This window comes from Excalfactoria chinensis, chromosome 3 (genome assembly GCF_039878825.1).
Source record: "Excalfactoria chinensis isolate bCotChi1 chromosome 3, bCotChi1.hap2, whole genome shotgun sequence".
Lineage (NCBI taxonomy): Eukaryota > Metazoa > Chordata > Aves > Galliformes > Phasianidae > Excalfactoria > Excalfactoria chinensis.
In genome coordinates this window covers 96,442,462-96,466,786 of record NC_092827.1, presented here as the reverse complement: position 1 = coordinate 96,466,786, position 24,325 = coordinate 96,442,462, and the positions used below count along the sequence as shown (strand labels likewise).

At 39.8% G+C, this 24,325-nt stretch overlaps 1 protein-coding gene across 8 annotated transcripts; it reads left to right on the top strand.

Annotated features, from left to right (window-relative positions):
* The first annotated feature begins 1,876 nt into the window (after positions 1-1,876).
* Positions 1,877-24,244, top strand: CLIP4 (CAP-Gly domain containing linker protein family member 4). Of its 8 annotated transcripts, none has more exons than XM_072332052.1 (19): positions 1,877-2,070; positions 2,690-2,727; positions 3,025-3,146; positions 4,860-4,921; positions 5,453-5,599; positions 7,865-8,007; positions 8,839-8,932; positions 9,283-9,444; positions 11,480-11,598; positions 12,344-12,580; positions 13,945-14,080; positions 14,373-14,513; positions 17,058-17,141; positions 18,699-18,839; positions 19,052-19,186; positions 20,312-20,435; positions 21,117-21,178; positions 21,859-21,931; positions 22,400-24,244. In XM_072332052.1, the coding sequence occupies exons 5-19, from the start codon at positions 5,467-5,469 to the stop codon at positions 22,719-22,721; spliced, it is 2,106 nt and encodes a 701-aa protein (XP_072188153.1). In that variant the 5' UTR covers positions 1,877-2,070; positions 2,690-2,727; positions 3,025-3,146; positions 4,860-4,921; positions 5,453-5,466; the 3' UTR covers positions 22,722-24,244. The 8 variants fall into 8 exon arrangements, with proteins under 8 accessions (XP_072188153.1, XP_072188152.1, XP_072188159.1 ...); XM_072332056.1 differs by having other exon boundaries at positions 1,879-2,070; positions 3,025-3,217; positions 7,868-8,007; XM_072332051.1 differs by lacking the exon at positions 3,025-3,146.
* Positions 24,245-24,325: the final 81 nt, after the last annotated feature.

Here is a 24,325-nt window from a genome sequence, read left to right as displayed (position 1 = left end):
AATTGTGGGAAACAGAATAATGTTTCAAATACAGATTTCCAGAATAATGCAATTATTACATAATGAAAAGGAGACAGGCCTAGAGCCTCAGCAGTAGTTTCATCGTTTCATCAGTTCTTACGAGTGGATGCAGGTTTGTGGTTGTGGAGCAACGTCATGGAAGGCAAGTTTCTATCAGGTGACAGAATTTAACAGGTAGGCAGCAGGTTCTGTTAGTTCTGCTGGGAGGTAGTTGTGTTGTTTTGGAAACAGAGGTTAGCTCCAGGAGCTTCCAGTGTCTTACAAACATTCTTGCTGCTCCAAAGCTGCATAGAAAGTGGTATGTAAATTGTACTTCTGTTCTCGCTATTATTCTGATCTTGTCCAAAGTAGCTCTGCTTGAAGCTCAAGTCTTCCAAAGCTATTTAAATAACCCTTTTCCTTTGATATGAACAGTTGAGTAGATGAAGGAAGTAGTTAGTAATGCCCTATTTCTGCTCAAGAAGAGAAATAAAAACACAATAGTACTTTAAAGGAAAAAAAAGAAGTTTTGTTGCTCACAAGCTTTGTTCTTCATCATCTTCCTGATGTGGTCACAGGGGCTGCTGTTCATTGTTTGAGACATTACTGTTCTCCAGGTGCTCAGCAACTATACTGCCCTTGGCATCACAGAATGAGTCAGACGGGATAGGCCGGACAGAATTTTATTTAGACTCATATCCTGATATTGTAGAAAGGCATGGAAATAGGGTTTATTTATTTTCCATTTCCATTGTGGGGCTGGCAAGTGCAACTCGGGACGTGCAGGTATTCTGTCAAGCAATGGTATCTGATCTTCCCACATAAGGATTTATTCCAAGTTAAAATGTTCGGGTTTTGTCTTCATTGTTACAATCAGAAGGTTCTGATGAACCTGAGATGTTAGGTGCTGCCTTCTTTCACTTTCTAACAGAAAAGTATTCACACCCAGTTTTATCCTTATACTCAATGTTAATGCAGCAATTCATACACCATTCTCCACAGTGTATGGCAGACAGCAACCGTCATTGTCTGTCCCACTTTTCATTTGGCTGCATTAAACAAGCCATGCTCTTTTGAACCCTTAAAACAGACTGTTCTTTTCCTTGGCTGTGCTAGGAAATTATCAGCGAACATGTGAGATGAGCAGATGATGACTTACAAGGCAAGCCTGGATCAGGCCCTGGGCAACCTGACCTAGCTGTGGTGTCCCTGCTTATTGCAGGGGAATTGGACTAGGTGGACCTCAGAGGTCCCTTTCAACCATAAGGATTCCTTACTCTAATATCATGCATCACAGAAAATGTGCAAGCCAGTATCAAGCTGACATTTCATCTCACTTACATCTGTGTCTTTGGTTATACTTCAGACTCCTTCTTTAAGGTACCCTTCTCCCTCCCCACAATTAAAATTATCACTGGAAAAACAAAAGACTGGTAATTAACACCAGGTACATTTACTTCATGGTGACTCAGATGGGAGTGTCAAATATAGCATCATTTGTCTAAGTTATTATCTGTGATTCTTCCTTCCAGTAGCCTTGGCTCCAGTTGTACGGAATCACATTTTCCATTGCAGGACCTCTCAGTTTACTGATCTTTGGATCTAGATAACTATTAGGCCTACAGTATGGAGCACAGAGACTAGGTTCCCTGCTTGCCCACAGATCCAGCTGTGTGACTGCCTTTAATTCTCCCTTATGACTGCTTTGAGCAGGGCAGGTGCAGCACACTGCACAGGCTGCTTTCCAGGCCTGCCCGCACCCAGCGCAGATGAGAGCTCCCACCTCCATCGCAAGCTGCTTCCGGGTGAAACCGGTTTTCAACCTGTATTTAAGGCTGCGCGTTTCATTCCGCAGTCACGCAGGGCTGTGGAAAACTGCCTACGCCGCTTAAGCAACGTGAAGCCCGGCGCCTGTGAAGAGGAGTGCTGGGGCGGGCCCCGGGGGGGCGGCGCTGGAGCCGATAGGCGCACGGGGCGAGGGCGGGCGGAGCCCAACGCTGCGGGTTCGGGGGCCGCGGGTTCGGGGCCTCGCTCGGCTCCCAGCGGACGCGGGTCGGCCGGGCCCGGCAGGTATGGGGTGAGAGGGTGCCGGGCCGGGGGTTCGCCTGCTGCCGGCTTCTCGCGGGGCGCCGTTCGGGCACCTGTGGTGGGCATCGCGGGGCAGCTTGACACGCTGTGTGGCGCTTCCTTCCGACAGCTCCGCGCTCCTCCGCGTGCCCTCTGTGGGAGCAGCCGGGCGCCGCCATGCGCGGGCAGGCAGTGCGCGGCGGAGGGCCTGGAGCCCCGGGTTGCGGTTTTCTTCTTGTTCGTACCGACATAAGCAGTTCGTTATCCGTAGTGATTGGCCAAAATGGCACCCACCTGGTGACCAGGCCTGCTGCCCGACCCCCAGCGCAGGTGCGTGCCATCACTTCAGAGCTCGCAGGTGTTGTGCGGTGCTTGCAGGGAAGCAGTTCGGTGGTGCTTTGCACTAAGATTGGAAATTGTGCAATCTGTGCAAAAAAAGTGGATCCTGTGTTATACAACTTCTTGGTTTTTTTTTAACTGTGGGCGCCCTGTGTAAGATGTGGGTGTTAGGAAACCTGTGCTTGTTCTCAGCCTTGGCAGCAGCACTGTGTGTACAGATGATGGCTTGCAAACTTTCTTAATTCTTTTTTTTTTCCCAGTCATGTTTCTCTTTCATTTTCAGGTTGCATTTGGATCGCAGCAACGTATGGCTGGCAGATAGTAAGTATGGTGCTCTCTGCTGCGCTAAGCGATGCTTAGCAGTATTTAATAATGCTGCGAAAAGGAAAACTGGCATTTTTTGTTCCATTGAGTTTTTCTAATCATTTCTTTCTGAACTTCTGACCTTACTGACTTGTCCATACTTTGATTTCTGGAAGCTATTTCATTCCTCTTCCCATCTGAGTCATGGCTGTTATTAGTATCTCAATGCTGTGCTTCTTAGAAGATAGCATTTTTCCACTTCTTCCATTTATTAGAAATTGTTGTCAAGCTTTTGCTTTCCTTCTGCCTTTCCAGGTGTGTGTGCCACGCTAACTGTCGTGGCGCTCATGTACTTGAGCTTGTGATCTCTGGAGGTAGTCATGGCTGCAGAACGTGTTTCCTTGACCTTTCATGGTTCAGTTCTGTGTCATAAAATGGTAACATACTTCAAGATCATCATGAAAATCTCACGGTGTAAAGATGTAGGCCAGGAGGTGTTGGCACTGGTGTGAGCATATGAAGTCATTCTTAGTGGTGTTGTGTTGGCATGTTCATCGTGGTGTTTGGGTCTTAGTGTCATCTGACCAGCAGCCCTGATTGTTCCCCAGCCTGCTTTGCTCAGTTGTTTGTTTCATTCATGTGCGATGGATTGTGTTTTTCCCTATGGCCTTTCCGTGTAAAAGTTGACTTGGCCACTTGCAAAACCACTGTTTTTGTTCTGTTTGGTCTGTTTGTCTGTATGCAGTACACAGCACTGCTTGTACTACCTTTCAGATATCTCTGCTGATCTCTAGTTCCAGCTGATTTTGCAATCAAACCGTATGCATCTCACCTGTTAGGAGCTGCTCAGTCAGGTGTGGCTACTTTTGGTAGTGTTGCTTTTGTCTTTTCACTGTTGTACTGGCAGTGCTGTGTGGAAACCTTTTAATTCCTTTCTTTTATTTTCTGGCTTAATGGTTTCGGTTGTCTTCTGTATGCATGCATATTACTTGTATGCACTGTGAGAGTGTTGTATGTGCTTCCCGTGGAAAAATGATGAGGATTCATACAACTTTGTTTAGACCACAGCCTCTGTACAAATATTAGAGGATAGCGAGTGTATTTCACTGTTCCTTACAAACAAGATGAAATCACCATCTTGTGTTTTAGAAGACTTCCTAGTCCGTTGTACAGGACAGTCATTGCTGTCAGTGTTTATGACAGTAATAAAGTCATTCAAAGTATAAACTCTGCGTTGCTAGATGAAAACACCAATTGAAATAATTAGTGATAATTTTGGCCCTGTTGAATTGACTGCTGAAGCCAATTCAATTAAATAATGTAGCTGGAAGAAATAGTCCTGTCATTCCCAGTGACCTCCCCCTGGATCTTTCTTTTGTGCCAACACATGCATTTATCTGTACACATGCATTTGTCTGTAGAAGACTGAGGAAATAATCATTTTTCTCCAACTAGCTTATTTGTCATCTGGGTCTCTTTTGCAAGTTGAGGAAACTTGGAAGTGAACTGTGCATGACATGAAAGAAGAGAAAGAAGTTTTATGTCCTTCAAGATTGGCAGCTGCAATCCATTGCTAAAATGTTGTCTATGTTAGAGTGTGGATTGTGTGAGGAATTTATTTGGGAAAGTACTAGAATAAATCCATTCACTTAACTTGTTGTGTGTAGGAGAGACAAAACAAAACCAGTATTTAAAGTCAAAATAACAAAACCCACTTTTTTCCCCTCTCATTCACTTGTGTGTGGATGAAGTGTAATAAAGGCAGGTACGCCTTGAATCTCCCTTAAACCTTTCTTTCAGTCAAAGTGTTTAAACAAATTCTGGAGCCTATGAGGACTGGCATAGTGTTCTCCAAAATGAAAACGTAGGCTTATTTAGTAGAAGTGCTGCTTTTGCTTTACTTAGCCATGAAGTTTCAACATGCGGAATTTCAGGTTTTTCGGCTATGAGATTCAGTTTCTATTTCATTTAAGAATAATTTCTTTTTTTCCTTCACTTATGACTGGGTTTGCCCAAGTAGATGTCTTACGATTGTTAGCCAGCTCTTCTCTTCTCTTAGCAGGAAGGCAGTAAATAGAATGCAGCATGGCCTGCTTGGAACACATTGCTAGGGCTTTGTGTGGCTGTTTCATTTTTCTTCTCTTTCCTAGGTTTCTGTAAGGCTTGAAAACTTGGCTGGAAACAGCAGCTGGGTGGGTGCTCCAACACGGCGGTAAGTGTGCTATTTTAATACACAGAGGAGAAGCTGGGAAAGGAGATGATAGAATCATGCATCCAGGAGTGAATCACTCAGTGATTAATCTTGCTGCATAAAGCTGCAGACAGTTCAAGTCATGAGAATTAGAAGAGGGGAAAGCAGTAGCTGGGAGCATGTTCTTGCTGATAGTGTGAGATAAAGATATGTGCCAAGTGTGAGGTAAAGTATCTGCTGCTTCACCTTTTTGTAAAGCTGTAAAGCATGTAAATTTGTTGTCTCTTGTAGTTCCTAATTGCAATGTAGTTTTTGCACTGCCTGAGTGGGAAACAGTGGTGAAATTTTATGCTCTCCATTAATTACATGTGAGTTCGATGGTGAAATGAAATCTAGAAGCTGGGTATCCTTGACACTGTGCTTCGCTCCTAAGAATTAATACATTTTATTAGTTTGTTGTTAGAAGGTGAAATTTTTCTGTTGCATTTTAGTGCAAGTAGAACTAATCCAAAGAATTTCTAATGGTGCTGGTCTTTTTCCCTCCTGCTAAAGGGGCTTTCTGGAAGATGACCATAGAGGATATCCCAGAACCTTCCTTTGAAGGAGATTCTTTCACTGAAAGAGATCGATTTCTGTTTCCAAGCTCTGAAACATCTGTTACTTTTTCTGTTGCTGCAGCGCCAATGCCTTCAGACTGCGGTACGTATGTTAACAGGATACGAGTTTGTGGTGAGCAGAGATTAAATTTGAGTGATAAATATTGAGGAAAAACTACTGGCTCCTTACACTCTCTTTTCAGAGGAAGAAAATACTATTTAGTAAATGGATTCTGTTATTTTAAAGGGAGATGAAAAATGAAGACTCAAGCTTCTCTTATTTTTCTTATTGCATATACTTTTAATTAAGTCTTTTAACTTTTACTGTTTCTTCTCTATGTGTGGTTGGATGTTTGTGGGTGTAGAACTGGATATCGTATTAAGGTGCAAAATTGCATTAATTAAATTCAGCCCTAGTTGTGTGTGCATCACACTTTTTCTCAGTGGGCTTTCAGTATTTAAACTGAATGTTTCTTTTGGAAGGGTAGGATGTTTGTAGTGGTGAGGGCTGTGGAATGGCTGCTAATAGGAAACTGTAGCACCTTCTGATGACTGGCTTTTGGAAAAAATGTCATTGTCTTCATGTGTTTGTAATAATTAAAACAGGAAATATGAGAGATTAAAATGTCCTTTTGGCTAAGGATCTTCATAGGTAGCTACTGTTATAATGTCTTCAAAATGGCTTTTGTGTACCTTAAAAAGTTTTAAGGTATCTAGATACCATTATCATCTTACTGTAGAAATTTTAAAGGATTTTTCTGCATGATGAAGCTTGTTTCCTCTTGCAAGCACTGCAGCCGATTGGCTGTTATGCACTTATGATGGTTGCTGTTGATATATTCTCATTCTTTTTTGCATTGCAGGCTGTTAGATTTGATTACTGGTATGATTTGGTTTGGGTTAGTGGCTGGGAAACTTGGCAGAATAAGTATCATGCATGTCACATAAGATGATTAATCTCGTTGGCTGGTCATGTTTCCTTCATGGCTTTCAGCATGAGATAGCAGGTCAAAACAGGGGCTAAATATTAAACAAGAAATCAGATCTGTGTCAGTGCATAGGACATCAGTTAAGAAGCATGCTTTCTGTAGTGTGGGGAAGAGAGTGCTCTTTTTTATTTCATGAGATGCAAATAAAAAGTCATGGTAAATTGGTGACTGTGTCTCCCTTACTCATTCTTGCTGAACCAAGGAAGTGCTGTTAGGGGAGCACTAAGTACTCAGGAAGTGAGCTATGTATGTGCTCTTATTTGTTAATCCAATCTAGAACTGTGGTGTGCTTTCTTTGAAGAAAGGTTAGGATGGTTCATCCAGAAGGTAGCTTACACCGTGTTGTATACCCAGTCCTATTCCTGGTGTCTGGTACTGTATGCTAATTATCCTTTGTTTATTATCCATTTAGAGAGTATTTTATCTGTAGTTGGTGCAAGCTGATGTATGTTAACTTGAAACCTTAGAAGGCAACTCCATGATAACTGCAGCAGGGATGAAAGTTCAGTGTTTTCCATTATTCCGTTGTTTGCCAATGATAGTAGGTTCTGCTTCCATTCCTTCTCCCAGTAGCTACTGCTGTCCACATTCTTTCTGAGTTGGAAGAAATTCCATCAGTTTAAAACAGTACAGCTTGTGTATATGCACAGATATACATGTGTAAGTAATGCAAAATACCATACTTGAATAATAAGGTGTTTCTCATGGCTGCATTTGTGGGTTGCCTGAAGCAATGTGAGGCTTAAAATCTTAAAGGGTTTTTTGTTTGTTTTGTTTTTCCTCTCACCTTGATTTGATGGCTTATTTTATTTGTTAACCTGCAGTTGCTATTGGGTGGGATTGATATGTTCATGACAGGAAAAAAACGGAGGCCACTAATGCCTTCCTAGTTTGTGTGTGTGTGTATGTTTTGCTATGTTTTATGTGAATTGAGATGGAAGGAGAAGATGTTCTACAGCATATAGAAGAATTGTGTGTATATTTCATCACTTACCATCAAGAGGCTGGCCTTTGCTCTAGGAGCAGCTTGATATCAGCAGCATTACCTTGCTTGAAACAAGGCTGAGCCATTATTGGCATGACCACTGCCCATCTCTGCTGGTCCTTGCCTAAACTAATCATCAGCCTTGTAGTATCATTGTACTTGGTCCCAGTTCAAAAACTTTTTCTGACTGATAAGCAAGACTGCAGTATAAATAGACCAGACATTAAAGAACCTTATCTGAATTAATCAGACATTCTAATTTTCTAGTGGTTATTATTGAAGCAACATCTCTTGTGTTCTTTGTCTCTGAGACTGAAAACTATACATATTCTTAGAGAATATTAGAACTTTTAATTGTACATAAACCCTTTTTTATATTTGCTTTTTTTTAAAGCAGAGTTTTCCTTCTTTGATCCCAATGATGCTGCGTGCCAGGAGATACTTTTCAACCCCAAAACGTCCGTTTCTGAATTGTTTGCTATCTTAAGGCAGTGGGTTCCACAGGTCCAGCAGAACATTGATATTATTGGCAACGAGGTGAGGCATAAGTGAAAGTCCAGCATTAAACATATGCTTTAGTGACATGAATTTAAAACAGCTCATTCAAAAGCAGGACTACTCCTAAATGCACAGATAAGTTTTGCCTTGTCATAGTTACTGGTTAGTGCCTTGTGTGGTATGTACTTTCTGTTTTCAGTGGGAAAGGATTGGTTGATAATTTAGCATGTTTGGATAGATGGTAGAAAATGAATCATTCTTCTCAAAATGGTTATTACTCAGAGGCCTTCAACCTTGGTGCTTCTTTTTCTTATTTAAGAGTAATCAAAAAATCGATATGTGAAGTTTCCCTGAAGGCTGACCTTAAGGGCAATGTTTCAGAGGCCAAAATGAGGTAGAATCCAAAATATTTTTGATATTTGTAATAGGCTGCTTTCATAGGGCCTGCTGTTTGTGTTTTATCCTACATTCATATTTTTCTTCTGGATTATAGGCTTTAATATGGGTAGCTGAGAAGGCATGGAAAAATTCTTCCTACCTTAATATAGCAAGTTTTCTAGGGGAGAAAGAAGTATTGAGAAGCCAAGTAACGGGAGGGAGGGACTTCTTAGATGCTGCAGTTTTTGTGTTGTTCAATAAAATTGTTAACTTTCCAGCATATGTCATATATATCATTAGTAATAGTATAAGAAAATTTTACGAGTGTTAAATAATTAAAGTCATCAGTGTTCAAATAATGCTATCTCTTGTATTTCTGCACATTGCTCAGTTCTGCACTTACAGTGTAGTCTAGGAAGCTTCTTAGTAGCTAATAAAAAGAACCCATATCTGAATTAACTTGCTAAGTAATGTTTTCCTCTCATCCCTCAGATCATTAAAAGAGGTTGCAATGTGAATGACAGAGATGGACTGACTGATATGACTCTTCTGCATTACACTTGCAAATCAGGGGCTCATGGTATTGGTGAGTAAAGAAATGTCATTATAGATGTGCCCTCCTCATTAATTCAGAATGGTTTCTACCACTGAATATTGCAGAATGTTTTTCTGCAGTAAATTGTAGTGCTTAGTTTTGGCTTCTGGTGGCTGTCAGAAAGGAAGATACAGAACTGCAGTGGGGTTATGGCTGTGACAGTGGTATAGGTATTTCAAACAGCAGTGCTAGTCTAAACTCTCTTTAAAATAGCAAACACTGTTTCAGGCTGAGGTACAAACTGTGAGCTAAGCTACATTTTGTTTTACACATGAGTATGTACTTATTTTTGAGGGCCTGGAAGCAAATCTAATGCATGTTTCTAAACAATTGCCTTGCAGGTGATGTTGAAACCGCGGTAAAATTTGCAATGCAGCTTATTGATCTGGGTGCTGATAGCAGCTTACGCAGCCGCTGGACAAATATGAATGCCTTGCATTATGCTGCTTACTTTGATGTTCCAGAACTTATTAGTGTTATTTTGAAAAATGCAAAGCCAAAAGGTAGGTGTTATTACTGCTGTTTCATGTAGTTGTTTGTATTTTGTTCACTTGTGCTTTGTATGAAGTGACAGAGAAGTATCTAAGAAACAAAAGCAAACAGGTTGATTCTAAAAACTTCACAAGCCAGCAAATGGTATCCTGGGCTCTGTCAGAAGAAGGGGTGGCCAGCAGAGACAGGGAGGTGATTGTGTGTCTCTCTCTACTCTGACCTTGTGAGGCCCCATGTCTGGGGCCCCCAGTACAAGAAAGACACGGAGCTGTTGAAGAGGGTTCAGAGGAGGGCCACAAAGATGATCAGAGGACTGGAGCACCTCCCCTTTGAAGACAGGCTGAGGGAGCTGGTTGGATGGGGCCCTGGGCAACCTGATCTAGTATTAAACGTGGATGTTGGCAGTCCTGCTTGTGGCAGAGGGGTTGGAGCTTCATGATCCTTGAGGTCCCTCCCAACCTGAGCCATTTTATGATTCTAAGTTGTTAGAGAAATAAGAGAATGGACACAGAAAATGGAAGGTGTGGCTGTTGTAGCAGGTCCCTGGGGTTTTTAAAGTGCCTTACTCACTGGGAAGTGTGTTTGAACACTGGGTGAATGGTAAAGAACGACAAGGTGGAGGTCTTAGGACAAGCTGTGATAAACTAGTGACTAAAGCAGCTTTGACTTACTCATTTCTCCCCACATCTCAACTATGTAGAAGTTTAAGGAACAGCTTGACTTCAGTGTTTGGCATAAATAAATACATACTTTTAAAGAAGATAAAATGCCTCTTTGGTGGCCTTATCAAACACGGAAGCTTCACCATTTGGATGCTACTGTACAGCTTCTACCAGACTTTAAACTTGTGGTATTTTAATATTTGACAGATAAAAGGCAGCTTTGCATACATAGCTGTCACTATGACTGCAAAAAGGAATGCAGTCTTTTTTTCATGCATGTGCAAATTAAATTTGGAACATTTGGTATTTTGGAGCATTTGTAAGATTGTTAAACTTTAATACCTTTCGTCTTTTTAAAGTCAGTCAATATTTACTAGGATGTATCATGTTTACATACAGATCATTTCAGTATGTATAAGTATGCCAATATTTCCATCTTGTGTGCCCTGAAAATATTAATTTAGTGTGAATATATTAAGATGCTGATAAAATCAGGGAGGATTTTGTTTGTTAGTTTATGGAAAGGGTTAGTGCTTTTTGGGACAGACTGCAGCTGTAGAATACTGAGTTTCCCACAGCCCTTAGGAGGAAAGTTTTGGGTCCCTCATCAGTGTTTCAGATTGGATCACTGTTGCAGATATTCTTGTCTCGGTTTGTGGATGAAATCAGCTGGCATTTTAAAAAAGTGGTTATATACATAACTGACTTAAGTTGATGTCTCTACTGTATGGTTCAGGAGAGGTGCCCAAGGCTAACTTACAGAACATCAAAAGGTATACAGGGAACAATTAATGCCAATGTGTATTGTGAATCTCATCTGCTACAGTGCTGTGTTTTCTGAGCTGTCTGTGCCTTCTGAGTGCAGTTCTTTGGAAACAGGAATTACAAAAATCGTTAGCTCGCACTTAATTCTTGGCCAGTGTAAATTCATTTGTGTAAAGCAGGGGTAGTTTTCCATTGCCCTGTTACCTGCTCACAAAGGAATGCACCTGGTTGAAGATGCATCTTGTTTAAACATTTCAAATGAAGTAAAATAGAAGTATTAGAGCAATGTGAATGTATGTGCAAACCTGATGTTTACTTGCTGATCTTGTCGCTGTAGCTTGAGTATCTCAAAGACCAACAGTTTTGCTCTTAAGTCTTCAGACTTATAAAATGAATGAAAGTAAAGACCTGTCTTCCAAATTAACTCATGGTCTGAATCAACATTTGCAGATAAAGTTGATGCTCTGTAGAATTGCTTCTCGTACACATTCAGTACGTAGCTCATTTTGTTTCTGTGTAAATGTTAATATAAATTATAAAACGGCGCCCTTGCAGGAAATCTATAGGTTGGAAAGTGCAAGTAACATGCTTACATACCTCACGTGGCATTTAATTGCAGATGTGGATGCTACGTGCAGTGATTTCGATTTTGGAACAGCTTTGCATATTGCTGCCTTTAACCTATGTACAGGAGCTGTCAAATGTTTGCTGGAACACGGAGCAAATCCTGCCTTTAGGGTAAGGTGTTAGGTTTACATTACACCTCAGTAATTATATGATTATCTGGGGAAATATAGCTGGAAAAACAGAACCAGGTTTGGTTAAACGTCTATTATGTAAGGAGAGAGCACCTCTTATTTATAACTTGTAGTGGATGATTTTTACGTGCTTTGTCGTATTTGTGTGTCGAAGTTGGTTTTTTTCACATCAACGGGTAGTTTAGTAGTTAAGTAGAGTTCCATTTTTGATGCTTTAACTCCCATTTGTGTCTTGCATCAATTGTGAAGGCAGAGGTGGATCTTTTCACAAATGCAGAGGTGAAGCATGCAGCTTCTGGAAACTCACTGTATTACTTAGTAGTTTACTTGGTCATAGCACGAATAACTAATAACAAACAGCTGCTCTGCTTATTAACCAGACAGTAGGCCTGATGGAGTGTAAAACTACTACATGAAGGCCACCAATTTGGTGTGTACTGTGTAGCTGGTATCTCAGTTCTTCATTTCCAAATTCATTTTTATGGGACATTGTAAATGTCTTAATGCTACTCAATAGTCATTACATGATATAACATCTGATGGCATGAAGTCTTTTGAGACATCATTGTTCAGAAAGTTCTATGTGATATGCAGACTAGGTATCTTTGAAAATGCTTTTTCATATCCAACTGCTTTTTTTTTTTTCCTCATGTGTCCAGAGTACTGATAATGTTCTTAAGAATTTATTATGCTATTAAATGCTGCGCTGTATTATGCTTTTATAGAATGATAAAGGGCAGATCCCAGTGGATGTGGTTCCCGATCCAGTAGATATGCCACTGGAAATGGCAGATGCAGCAGCTAGTGCAAAAGAAATCAAGCAGATATTGCTGGATGCGATGCCTCTCTCATGTGACATCTCAAAAGCCATGATTACAAACTACGATCATATCACAGGCAAGGCCATGCTTTTATCACTCGGCCTGAAGCTGGGAGATCGCGTCGTTATTGCGGGACAGAAGGTATGATGAGTAACTTGGTAAGTGTGCAGATGACACTGAGCTGTGTGGTGTACTGATGGAAGGGATGTCCTCTAGGGAACTGGGAAGTCTTGAGGGCTTGGCCCAAATAAGCCTCATTAAGTCCAACAAAGCGAAGTGCAAGGTCCTGCACCTAGGTCGGCATGGCCAATGGGTGGATTGGGAGCAGCCTTGTGGGGAAGGGGTTGCCCTTGCAACCTAAGCCTTTCTGTGACTTTGTACTATTCTCATAACTCACGGACAGTCAATTTATTTATTCCTTTGGAGACATATTTCAGATTTGAGTGTCTGAAACCCCTTCTGAAAGATATGAACTCTGGATGGCAGTAAGGATCTGGTTACAGAAAGTAATGAGTTGAACGTAACTGGAAGGCTGTTTTGACATGAAATGTCTGCATTTATGAACAATTTTTGAAATCTGTAGAACGTCAGCACAGTTCATTATTTATTAACATTTCTGTTGTCACGTCAGAATGATAGGAATATTTATTGATTAGCATTCATTTGTGAATTTACCCTATTAGATTCCAGAAGGCAGTAAACAAACCCCACCATCAGTTCTGCTTATCCTAGGGTAGGTTACCAATTCAGCTAGTGCAGTGCAGCTGAAATCTTTGAAGCAGTGCTTCTCTGAAGGGATGGGTATGTTGTTCTGTGGAAGTAATAGAACAACATAGCTGATACTGATCTAGCTCACATTTGAAGAGCTTTTAAGAAGCTTGTTAGATGCCATTTAAAAATGGATTTGAAAAAATGAACTTTGTTATAGTTCGTGTTGATACTTGTTATTCTGATATTGGCAGCTCTGAAATGATTGAGGATATCAGTATTCTTTTTTTAAAGATTTGAAATATTTTTTCTGGTAAACATTGAAGGTATTTGTGAGCAAAATGTTGTGTTTGTGTATGTGTGTATATGTGAAATATGGAAAAATAAATAAAGGAACTGTAAATCTAGTATTTCAATGGACTCTTCAATTCAGCAAGCTATCCAGCCAGGTTTCTAGTACTGTTCTTATGGATGGCACTGAAAGTAGAGCTAGGTAGGCATGTACCTTACTGGATTTGAGTTGCATTGTGCAATAGTTCTTGCTGTTGAATTCCTGTCTGTTACTTGATCCGTCAATAACAGCTGCTGATGCTCAGTAGACACACAGGACTGATATGTATTTGAAAATGCAGTGGCTGGCATTGAAAGATAGGAATGTCAGTCATGGAAGGGGATCGTTATGTTTGTATTTCTGTATCTGTTCTGATAAAAGCTTGGTAATTACCAGCTCTCTCCTTCATAAGCTATTGTTGTGAACCATGCATTTTTAACAATATGTTTCTTTGTTGTTGCTTTAGGTTGGTACATTAAGATTTTGTGGCACAACGGAATTTGCAAGTGGGCAATGGGCTGGCATAGAGCTGGATGAAGCAGAGGGAAAGAACAATGGGAGTGTTGGAAAAGTCCAGTACTTCAAGTGTGCACCAAAACGTGGTATAACCTTTACTTTCATTTCTGAAATTCTCTTAAAGCACGAATTTAAAGAAAAAAATACATATATATATTGGAAGATGCAAACCGTTTGGGGGAATAAATAGATCTGGGTGTGGTTTCATTGCTCTATTTGAGCTAGTCCTTGCACTCTACAGGTGCTTCAGCAGCATAACAAGCCATGATTGTGGCTAAAAGAATATTTAAATTACTGGCTCTAAGAGACAGCAAAAAAGCATAATGATGTTAGTGTTGTCCATGGTTCTTTTTTGGCTCATACAACCCTCTTTCCCAGGTATCTTCGCACCTCTCTCTAAAATAAGCAAGGCTTATGATCACAAGAAAAGCTCCGTACGAAGTTCTTCCACACGATCTTCACCTTTGATCAAATCCAAGAAAATAGATGTGACGCACATAACTTCCAAAGTGAATTCTGGTGAGTATTTTCTCTTACGTTGAGATTGGATAGAGAGATCAAGAATGAGCACAAGTACTGTAAATCTTATTATGAATGTAGCTGTTAGGAATTAATTTGTTGCGTGGGAAGAAAAGGTGATAATGGACTTCATGTTCCTCTTACTTGATGTTCACTGGCCTGGTACTGGTGGGACACTGAGTGTAGCTGTTCAGTGATTACAATGATCTGATGTGCTCAGAAGTTACAGTCTTTATAATAAACTCTATAGGGACTCACCAGAACATTTATGCTCAAGTGTTCAAAGTGCTATCTGAGTGGCTGTGATGTCAGAGACGTGTCTAATCACAATGTATTTAATTTCCTGCGATCTTCTCAGGTAACTTGGAACACCTTGCTGAAACCAGTGAAAGTCTGGAAATAAATCTAAATACAACTTCATTTGTGTAAATTGAATACGTTTATTTTCTGGCAAAATGATCACGGAGCTATTTAACTGATTGTGTTTTATTTGCTGATTAAATATTCTGAGTAAATCCAAAGGCAGATGGGAAGAGAATGGATGTCCTCATATTAAGTACATTACATTAGGATGTAATGGTCTTTTGCCTTTTGGATCCTGTTTTGGTGATCTCAGCAGCTCAGCTTTAAGGATAGAAGAATACTGTCACATTGCTATGTTCAAATGGCCTTAAGCTTCCCCTTGTTTTACCAACAACATGCAGGCTATAAAACAATGTGCAGGCTGGTAAGAGCGCTGTTTTAGCAGCATTATAGATGATTCGTGTAACCCAACATTAGAGGAAAGTGAGCCCTAATTATGTGTATTTACAGTCAGCAAAGATTTAAGCTGTTTATAAACTGATGTCCCGCATGAGGCTGCAGTTAGGCTGCAGTTGGACTTGATGATCTTCAAGGTCTTTTCCAACCTGGGTAATTCTGTGGTTCTATAACAGGTTGACCAGAGTGGTTGAGAATGGTCCTGTCCTGAAGCCTCAAGGTCAACCTGGATTGGGCTGTGAGCAATGTGGTTTAGTGGGAGGTGTCCCTGTCTATAGCAGGGAGTTGGAACTAGATGATCTTAAAGGTCTCTTCCAACCCAAACCATTCTGTGATTCTATGATAACACACTTCTATGAATATTGTGGTTGTGGTACTGCTCAGGAGCATGTCTGTGTTGACTTTGTCAAGTGTTCTTCAGTGGATGATTCAGTTTGTTGTGAATTGTTTAGAACTTGTTAGACTATGATGGAGAGCAGTGTGGCCTTTGTCACAGACGCAGTGCTCAAAACAGGTTAGTCATGAGCTTTTTCCTCTGTTACAAAGGTGCACAGCTGTCTTTGTAAAACATTTGACAATTCCTTTAGGTAAAAATCAGAGTGAGTTATGCATCATTTGCCCAGCGGTGCTTACATCCTCAAGCAGTAATCTTCAAGCTGTCACTTTTAGGATGTTCGTGTCTTGAAAGGTCCACTAGAATGAACATGCCTGACTGATTCACTGGCTGCAGTGGGAGGATGAAGCTGCATAACGCATAACTGTTTGGCTTTGCTCATGTGCCTCACCAGATTAGATTGCTTCTTTCCTTTTAAACTCCATGCCTGCTTATCACTAGTTTGTAAGGATCCAAGAAAAAATTAATATGCTTTTGTAGAGGCAGTTATAAGCTGAAAAGTAGAATAGTGCTGTATAGAGGTTTCACGTTTTATTTGTTTCTGTTGGATTTGAACCATCCATCAGATTGATCAGGTGTTTTTTTTCTACAAATTTTTTAGAAAGAAGATGACTTTAATGAAATGAAGAAATGTGCTGTTAGCCACAGCATGGGAGATGTTTGATCTGATGTTTTGAGGGCTGAAATATAAAATCTCTGAAAATCTATCTGCACGTTAATTCAGCCCCTGCAGCTGAATGAAGCTGACGTGCAGTTAAATAAAGATGTTCCCTTTTTTGTAATAGGGAAGGGGGTACATCTGGTATCAGCTTGTTCTCCTTCAGGTAAGGTAGGGAATGGGCAGAAATGCACAACAGCTGTTTGTTGGTTGTAGCAGGTTTCAGTACCCGTTTGTGCGTACCACACCATTGCTGCTCTACAAGTTAGGCTCTTTTAGGCCATAAAAATGGCATTGGTGTACTTGCTTCACTATTTGTAGACTGAAGACTTGGTCTCAAACTTTATATTGTCTTCAGTGTAGAAACTGTGAAAGGAATACCAGTGAAAAATACACATGAAGTACTTGTAAAGTCTTTGTTTATTCAATAGATGTGATAAATGTAACTCCTTCAGTGTAAACATAAATATCTCGCAGGTGATTCTGTCATCTGATGAGATAGTTTGGACTGTTTTTAAATGTGTTAAGGTGTCTGACATCCATGAGAGCAATTCTGCAGCCTTGCTTTACCTGCTTAGCAAGAGTCTGAGGAACTTTATGGCTTGATCCATTTAATCTGTGCATCTGCAAATCTGCAGGTGTTTTAGATTGAGTTTGTACATGACTCCCCTCAAAGTTGCTGTTCGTTGTTAGCACACATGTATTTAACTGTATGCATATATATTTATTCCAGGCATAAATAAGTCAAGAAAACCCAGTGGCTCTGAAAACAAGTTCATGACTGTTAACAGGGGAAAAACTGTACCTGCAAAAGGAGGTAACTAAATTAATGTTTGTTTGTTTTTCTTGTTTTTCAACCTAGTCCCCTACTAAATGATCTTACAGAGTATCTGCAGGTGTACCTACTTGTGTTTCTGAGGGAGACCTTTTGCCTTGTGTTGCTTGCATTCCATGGTAATCCTCATCAAAATACTCAAAATAGCAAGCTTTGTGTGAGAGAGAAATCAGAGAAGACACTACAATAACTGGAGGTGTATAAAATGTGACTTAAGAGAAAACCACTGTAATCTGTGAATGGGTGAATAAAAAAACCCAAAAGACTGTAGGAATAGAACAAGAGACTTTCAAACATAAAGAACAATACAACATGTTCTGCATATGGAAGAAAAGAAATCTTGAGTTAGAAGTCTGGTAATTTAGGCTTTATATTATGAGCAAAAACATCCTCCAGCAGTAGGAATTATATGGTGAAATAAGTTGTTGAGGAAGCAATGAGATCTCCCTGACAGGTGAATTTTAAGCAGAGGTTCTTGTTGTGTTCATGTGAAAACACTGGGTGGTTTGACCTCCATCTAATCTGATTTCTAAGTACAGACTTGTAGTATGTGATGCACACATTTTTTTTTTATACTGTTCTGTCATCATTCATTTAATAATATGCATTTCCATTTCTTTAGTGCAGCACAGCTGCAGGCTGTACCTCAGGAGTCTTAAGACTTCTGTCCTCTGCCACTAGCTTTTGCTTTGACCCGTCCCCCTGTGTTTGTCTTACTGCAGTTCTTAATGTTTTTGACGAATAGAAGAATTAAATCTTATTGAATGCAGTAACCCCATGTTGATCTTGAGGTGCGTTGCAAAAAATGATTGTAGTTGGCCACTCAATTTTCTGGGGCGTTTGATATGCAGGATTATCTTAATTTATGACATTGATAAAATGAAGTACAGGTGAGACTGGCTGTACTGTGCCTCACTTTGTGTGGAAGGTGGTAGGAACAGGAGAGAACAGAGGGAGAGTCTTGAAAGTGAGGGATGAAAGCTGAACATAAGTCTTACCAGACAGCTTAGATGTCAAGGTTTTGCAGAAGGATATAAAAAGTGATTTATGATCCATTCTTATTTTATAGAGCGTACTTTAATATTAATATAGTATGGAACGGGGTAGAGTAGGCTTTAATCCAGATAATAATTCATTCATGTGGTATCACCTTCCTTATGCTTCTCATTGAGCCTTTAATAGGCTGGATGCTGGAAGAAGGGTGATATGATCACTTATTATTAAGGCTTCCATACTATAAGAAATCTGAGGCTGTCTGCAAGAACTTCCATAAAGTAAGGAAGAAGAGCCTTTTGGAGGCCTCTTCTACCACTATATTAGCACCTTTCTTCCAAGGGAGGATCAGATGTACCTGTGTCATTTCTTGTACGTGGTTGTATAACTGCTGCTAAGAAGCCCTCTGTTTCTGACCCTTTGCTTTCTATTCTGCCCACTGGATGGACAACAAAGAACTTCATTCTTTCAGAAGCTTTCCCTTCTGCTTACTCTGTTCTTTTCCAAACATATATCTGAGGGACTGTGTCTATTTGTCTGTTTAAGGTTTTCCTGAATACAGCAGCTCTTCCTCTTCTACTACCTCCTTAGAAGGCAAACAGAATTACGCTAAGAACCGGAACTTGACTGGCAGCAATAAAAAGCCACTGACTAGAGTGCCTTCTGCTTCCTCTAGAATTAGTGCCGGTATGATATGTTTCTGTGTAAAATGGGAAGGAATGTTACTGTTGCAGTGAATACTTACGTAGAACTTACATGTGTGGTTTCTGAATTGGAAAAGGTTAAGGAGAGGCACGTGGGAAGTAGTTTGTCTGTACATTTTAAGCTCTGCAACTTCTTAAAAGAACTTCTTAAAGATGTAAAGCTAACAGTGCCAAATCTTGTTCTTCTGTTAACAGGCGTGTACAGCACTTCTCCAGCTTCAAGGAAAACCCCTCATGATGAGAGAGGAATTCAGGTTGGAGACAGAGTACTGGTAGTAGGACAGAGGACGGGCACTGTTAGGTTTTGTGGGACAACAAAATTTGCACCGGGTAATTGCAGTGCTCTTTGTGTGTGCTGTAGAATTGTTTGGAATAGGTGGCACGTGAGAACAGGGACATTGAGAACCCCATCTTCACTACCTCCAAAATACTTTAAATGTCAAGGTCTGTCTGTATTGTGTTTCACTGAATAGAAGTAAGATAGTAATTATATATATATAATATATATAATTGTAATCTTATTATTGCAAGATAAATGCAAAAGCAGTACGTATGGGTGTAAGTACCTAAGTCTGTTGGATTGTTACTAATCAGCAATATTTATTTTGGCATTTGGTAGCATCAGTACTCTCCATCTCCTATTCTTTTTGCTGCAATGCAGATCTTTGTGTCTGGAAACACGAATGGGAGTGTATCTGACAAATTGAGACTTTCTAATTCATGAGTTGTCATTCCTGTGCTCCGTGAGCTGATAATTAGAATTAGCATTTTATCCCAAGCCTTAGTACCAAGTGACTTGAATTAAACTTTTGAGTCTTTGGGGGATGGATAGCATAAGGCCTGCTAATGGAGTATGAAATTTAGTATATTTACATAATTAGCTCACATTTATCACTTGTTACGAATGATCAGGCTTATGAACGTCCTAATGCCTGCTCACTGTTCTGCTGGCCAGTTCTGAATCACGCCCTTCTCTCCGTGCAATTTGTATTAATTAGAACTTGATAGATGGAGAGAAGGAAGAAATCATTACCAGAACTGGAATTGTAGTGCTGATGATCTCAGATGAAAACATGTGATCAGAGGTCTGAGGAGGGAAATTTGAATATCCACTGCTGTTCTTTCACGTCTCTCTTTTGTCCAGGTAGCCACTGTTACATTGAGTAACATTCCATTTAGCTTTAGTTTACACACCAAATGTTTTACTTTCTCTATATTAAGTAAAATATCATTATTTTTTTTTCTGAAGGCATATGAAAATGCTGAGAAACTTATTCCGATACAGCTTTTTGCATAGTTATTCTGTATTAGTTTTAGATCTATACCTGTGTATCATTATTATATAGCTAGACAATTTCTGTTTCCTTAATGCAAATGAATACCAGGGATCTAGACAAAGGACAGCCAATAGTGTTTTGGTAAGAGGTATCTTTGTTTTGTTTTAAAACCTGGTAGGATTCTGGTGTGGAATTGAACTGGACAAGCCTCATGGTAAGAATGATGGCTCTGTGGGTGGTGTCCAGTACTTCAGCTGCCTTCCTCGCTATGGAATATTTGCGCCTCCTTCTCGAGTTCAGAGGTAAGCACTGAAGCAGGTGTCATATTTTTGTTTGTCAAGTGCTTTCTTTGTACGTTTCCCATGAAAAACAGTTTTGAAGCAGATATGGAAGAAATAATTTTTGTTTTCTTCTGCTAGTGGAAGCCTGTAACCTCCATTTAAAAAACCTCCTGGTTTTTAGATCAGCTTCCTGAAAGCAGAATATAAATTGGAAATGATGCTCTCCCATTTCTCTCGCTGCCACTTCCAAGTATTTTCATTTCGTGGCCTCCATCTCCAGGACAGTCAGTGTTCATTCAGCCTTACCTTTCTGACCTAGTCCTGATGCTCCGAGCACAGTTCAGTTCTGAAAGGAAGTTGCTATTTTCATTCCAGCTAACTGTATGGAAGGCCTAAGAATTTCGGATAATGTTGCCTCTAAATGATAAATGCTCTGAATAAAGTAACTTGAGTATAACTGTGAACCACGTACATCTCTTACATACCAGCCTTCTTACAACAAGGTGTTGGTGTCTTTTGGGTGGGGATGGGGGAGGAAAACAATTAGAACTTAATCAATGTTGGACAAGAAGTACTCCAGCTATTTTTTATTTTACTAAAACTATTTAGTTTTACTAAAACTATTTACTAAAACTAAAACTATTTTTTTTTTTTTTACTAAAAATTGAGCTGAAACGGTGTCTTTGTGTTTCTGCTTTTCAGACTGACAGGTTCAATGGATTCTCTTGCAGAGACTTCGAGTAAGATAAATCACACTTTTCCAGGTAGGTGTATAAGATACTGTTTACCATGTTGCTTATGTAGCCTGCTGTAGGTTACCATTCTTTAAATAGAACCTGCAGCACTAAGGTCACAGATTTGAAAGCACATGAGGTTTTCAAGGAACCTAAATGCAAGCAAACTGGCTGACTGTTCCCATCCTAAGAAAGAAGCCTTCAGTTGCTGTCTGCAGAATGAACTGTTTGGAGTATAATGTTGATAGTAACTTTATCCTTGTGAAAATTAATTCCATCAAAATTAAGACCATTGACATTCTTCCCTTATAACTATTTCATACTTCTTTAAACATACTTAACCATAAATTTAAGCTGGTCCTTCATCTAAACTGAGCCTAATGAGGGCATCAGTGGAAGGAGTGGTATACATGAGAGTAAGAAACCTTTTGTGAGATACTTGAAGTAGGTAGTTTTTCTCACTGAAGGTTATTTTGTGAAAAGCCTGCTTCCACTTACTCCTCTTCAGTTTATTTAATTTCTTTTGTCTCAGAACATATAAAACATGTTATAGACACTTATGTTCATGAAAAGTTTCATCAGTTTTCAAACGGGAAGGGAGAATGCGTAGCAATGGTAGTGGGAGCAGTATAAAAGAAAACACAGAGATAATGGGCTCAGAACCAAAAATCTTTGTAAATCCCACATAGCTCATTAACCTTCTCCTTTAGGTTTTAGACGCAGTTTAAGCACTACTTCTGCATCTTCGCAAAGAGAGATAAGCAGAAGAAACTCCTTTGTTAGGTGAGTATTTGGGTTTTAAGATGTCTGGGTGAGCTGGCTGATAGCCTCACTGCTTCTTGCTGCAAAGAAGATCTTTGTGTTTATGAAGTGCTAGAGGTTATTATATATAACCACTCATTTTCCTCCAAAATTAAGCAGTAGCCTACTGTTTTTTTTCTGTGGGCATCCTAAGATACAGTCCTTGGATTCAAAGTGGCATCAAAATGGTTTTCCAATTGCTCATCACTGCGTATTTTGTAAATTTTTGTATTTTCATTCAGCTGTTTGAATGCAGCAGGCCTTGGTAAAGGACCTTTTGTAGTCTGTACAAACACTATGTCCTGCCTACTGAACACGTACCTACCATGAACATCTAGCAATATGAGATCAAACCCAGTTTTCTCTTGCACTGCACTAAGTTAGAAATACGTCTTGGATGTTTCATGGAAAGACACTGACACTTTTTTTTCACCCCTCTTTTTAAACTAGATCCAAGAGTTCTGCATCACGGCACAGCTGGAGCCATCCCAGCACAGCTTCCATGGAGGGACTGGTGAAGCTGCATGAAGGCTCACAGGTTCTTCTGACCAGCTCCAATGAAATGGGCACCATCAGGTACATTGGTCCGACAGACTTTGCACCAGGGATGTGGCTTGGCCTTGAGCTACGAAGTGCCAAGGGAAAGAATGATGGCTCTGTGGGGGAGAAGCGTTACTTCACCTGCAAGCAGAACCATGGGGTCCTGGTTCGACCTAGCAGAGTAACCTACAGGGGGATCAATGGGGCGAAACTTGTGGATGATATCTGCTGAGCCAAAAGATGCTCGGATGATAGGAAACATTTAGAGCATGCAGGATCCCCATACAGAATGCCAACTTATTTTTAAATTATTAAACCTGCATTTATATTTTACATATAGATAGAGATATATGATTATATATATTTGTATTTATATATATACACACACAGATACACTAAGTATATAGAGATATATATATAAACAAACAAAACTTTGGTGACCTTAAGATGTCAAACCACTGCACCGTTTCTCCTCATGAAACAGCTCTTACCTGGGAAGGTAACTCCAAAAGCATCTTGGCTCTGAGATGCTGTGTTATGCTCCAGCTGGAGTATACCCAACATTCTATAGAGTTGCTTTGTGATTCATGCGGTATTTAAACGATTTTCCTCTGTGTAGTAATGAACTGATAATGCTTTGTGCATTGCCTGCTTTTGAACAGAGGGGGTGGTTAATGAGTGACATTAGTCTGTTCACCAGACAGTATGTCAATTCCAATACCAGCTGCTAGCAATAAAAAAGCAAAAAATAAAATACCCTTTTTTTTTCTTTTTTTAAGCAGTTGTGAGGAATTTCTGCCTTTTATTGCATTTTGGCATTGGATCCCTCCTTTTTCCCCTGCCATTATCTCCTCCTGAATCCAAAAGGGCTGATAAATAAGTGCAGGTATTTGCGGCGATCCTAGCAAACAGCAAATAAGTAAAAAGCCTTTAAAAAGCACAACTGTAGTGTGTGTCAGGCAGTAAATGCATTGTATATAGAAGAAGCACTCCTTAAAATAATGCACTTTACACTCTCCTGGAGAATTCTCCCTCATTTATAAAGGTATTGCTTTGTTTGTTGTGCTGCAGGCTATGGGTATCATAGTTTTTAAATGCACATAAACCCTGCGATGAGCTATGGAACATAACTGTCCAGTAGTCTGTACAAACACAGCATGGCCATTCCTGCCAGCAGTATGGGTTATGGGTTGGGTTTTCAAGCAAGCTGTTAACACTTCAGTTATTTCTGTTTCCTTTTGTCTTCTTTGGTACAGTTTCCAGTGTAAATTTCTTGTAAGACTCTTAGGATAAATTAAGGATAGTTTTAGGTACAGCACTGTAGCAGAAGTTGATGTGATATCACTTGCATATCAGCCTTGTTAAAAACAGCTCGTACTTGTCCATGTTTTAAACATGTAACATGTTTTAATTGCTCAGTGTTATCTCACTGTTATCAGGGTAATTCTGTATTTCAGATGCTGGTTTTATTTTTAAATGATCTGCTTGCTTTTACCTACTTGAAAGAAGAGACACTTTAAATGAAGTTAGGATCCTATTTTTAGACAGAGTTCTGCTGCTATTCTGTTATTTTAAATACTACTGTAGCTATTTTTCCTTGGCTGTATTTTAAATACCGCGTATTGTATTCTGGCTTATGGGATGTTTTTAATTGATGATAAAAGTTGTAAATTTTGAATGTAAAAAAGAAATTAGTGCTTTATATTTGAAGATATACAGAACTCAGTGATGTACTGAACATGACTTTGTCCAATACCTGTTTCTTGGTGTATTAGTAAAATGAAAACCTGGTGAATGGTATGGCGGAGAGAAGCTTCCTGAGATGGTTATAGCACA

Bases quoted from the DNA above. Each gene is read 5' to 3' on its own strand.
- CLIP4 (XM_072332051.1), top strand. From the start codon at position 5,467: ATGACCATAGAGGATATCCCAGAACCTTCCTTTGAAGGAGATTCTTTC. The intron at 14,081-14,372 runs GTATAACCTTTA...CCTCTTTCCCAG, and splicing joins CAAGTGTGCACCAAAACGTG to GTATCTTCGCACCTCTCTCT. The intron at 20,436-21,116 runs GTAAGCACTGAA...TCTGCTTTTCAG, and splicing joins CCTCCTTCTCGAGTTCAGAG to ACTGACAGGTTCAATGGATT.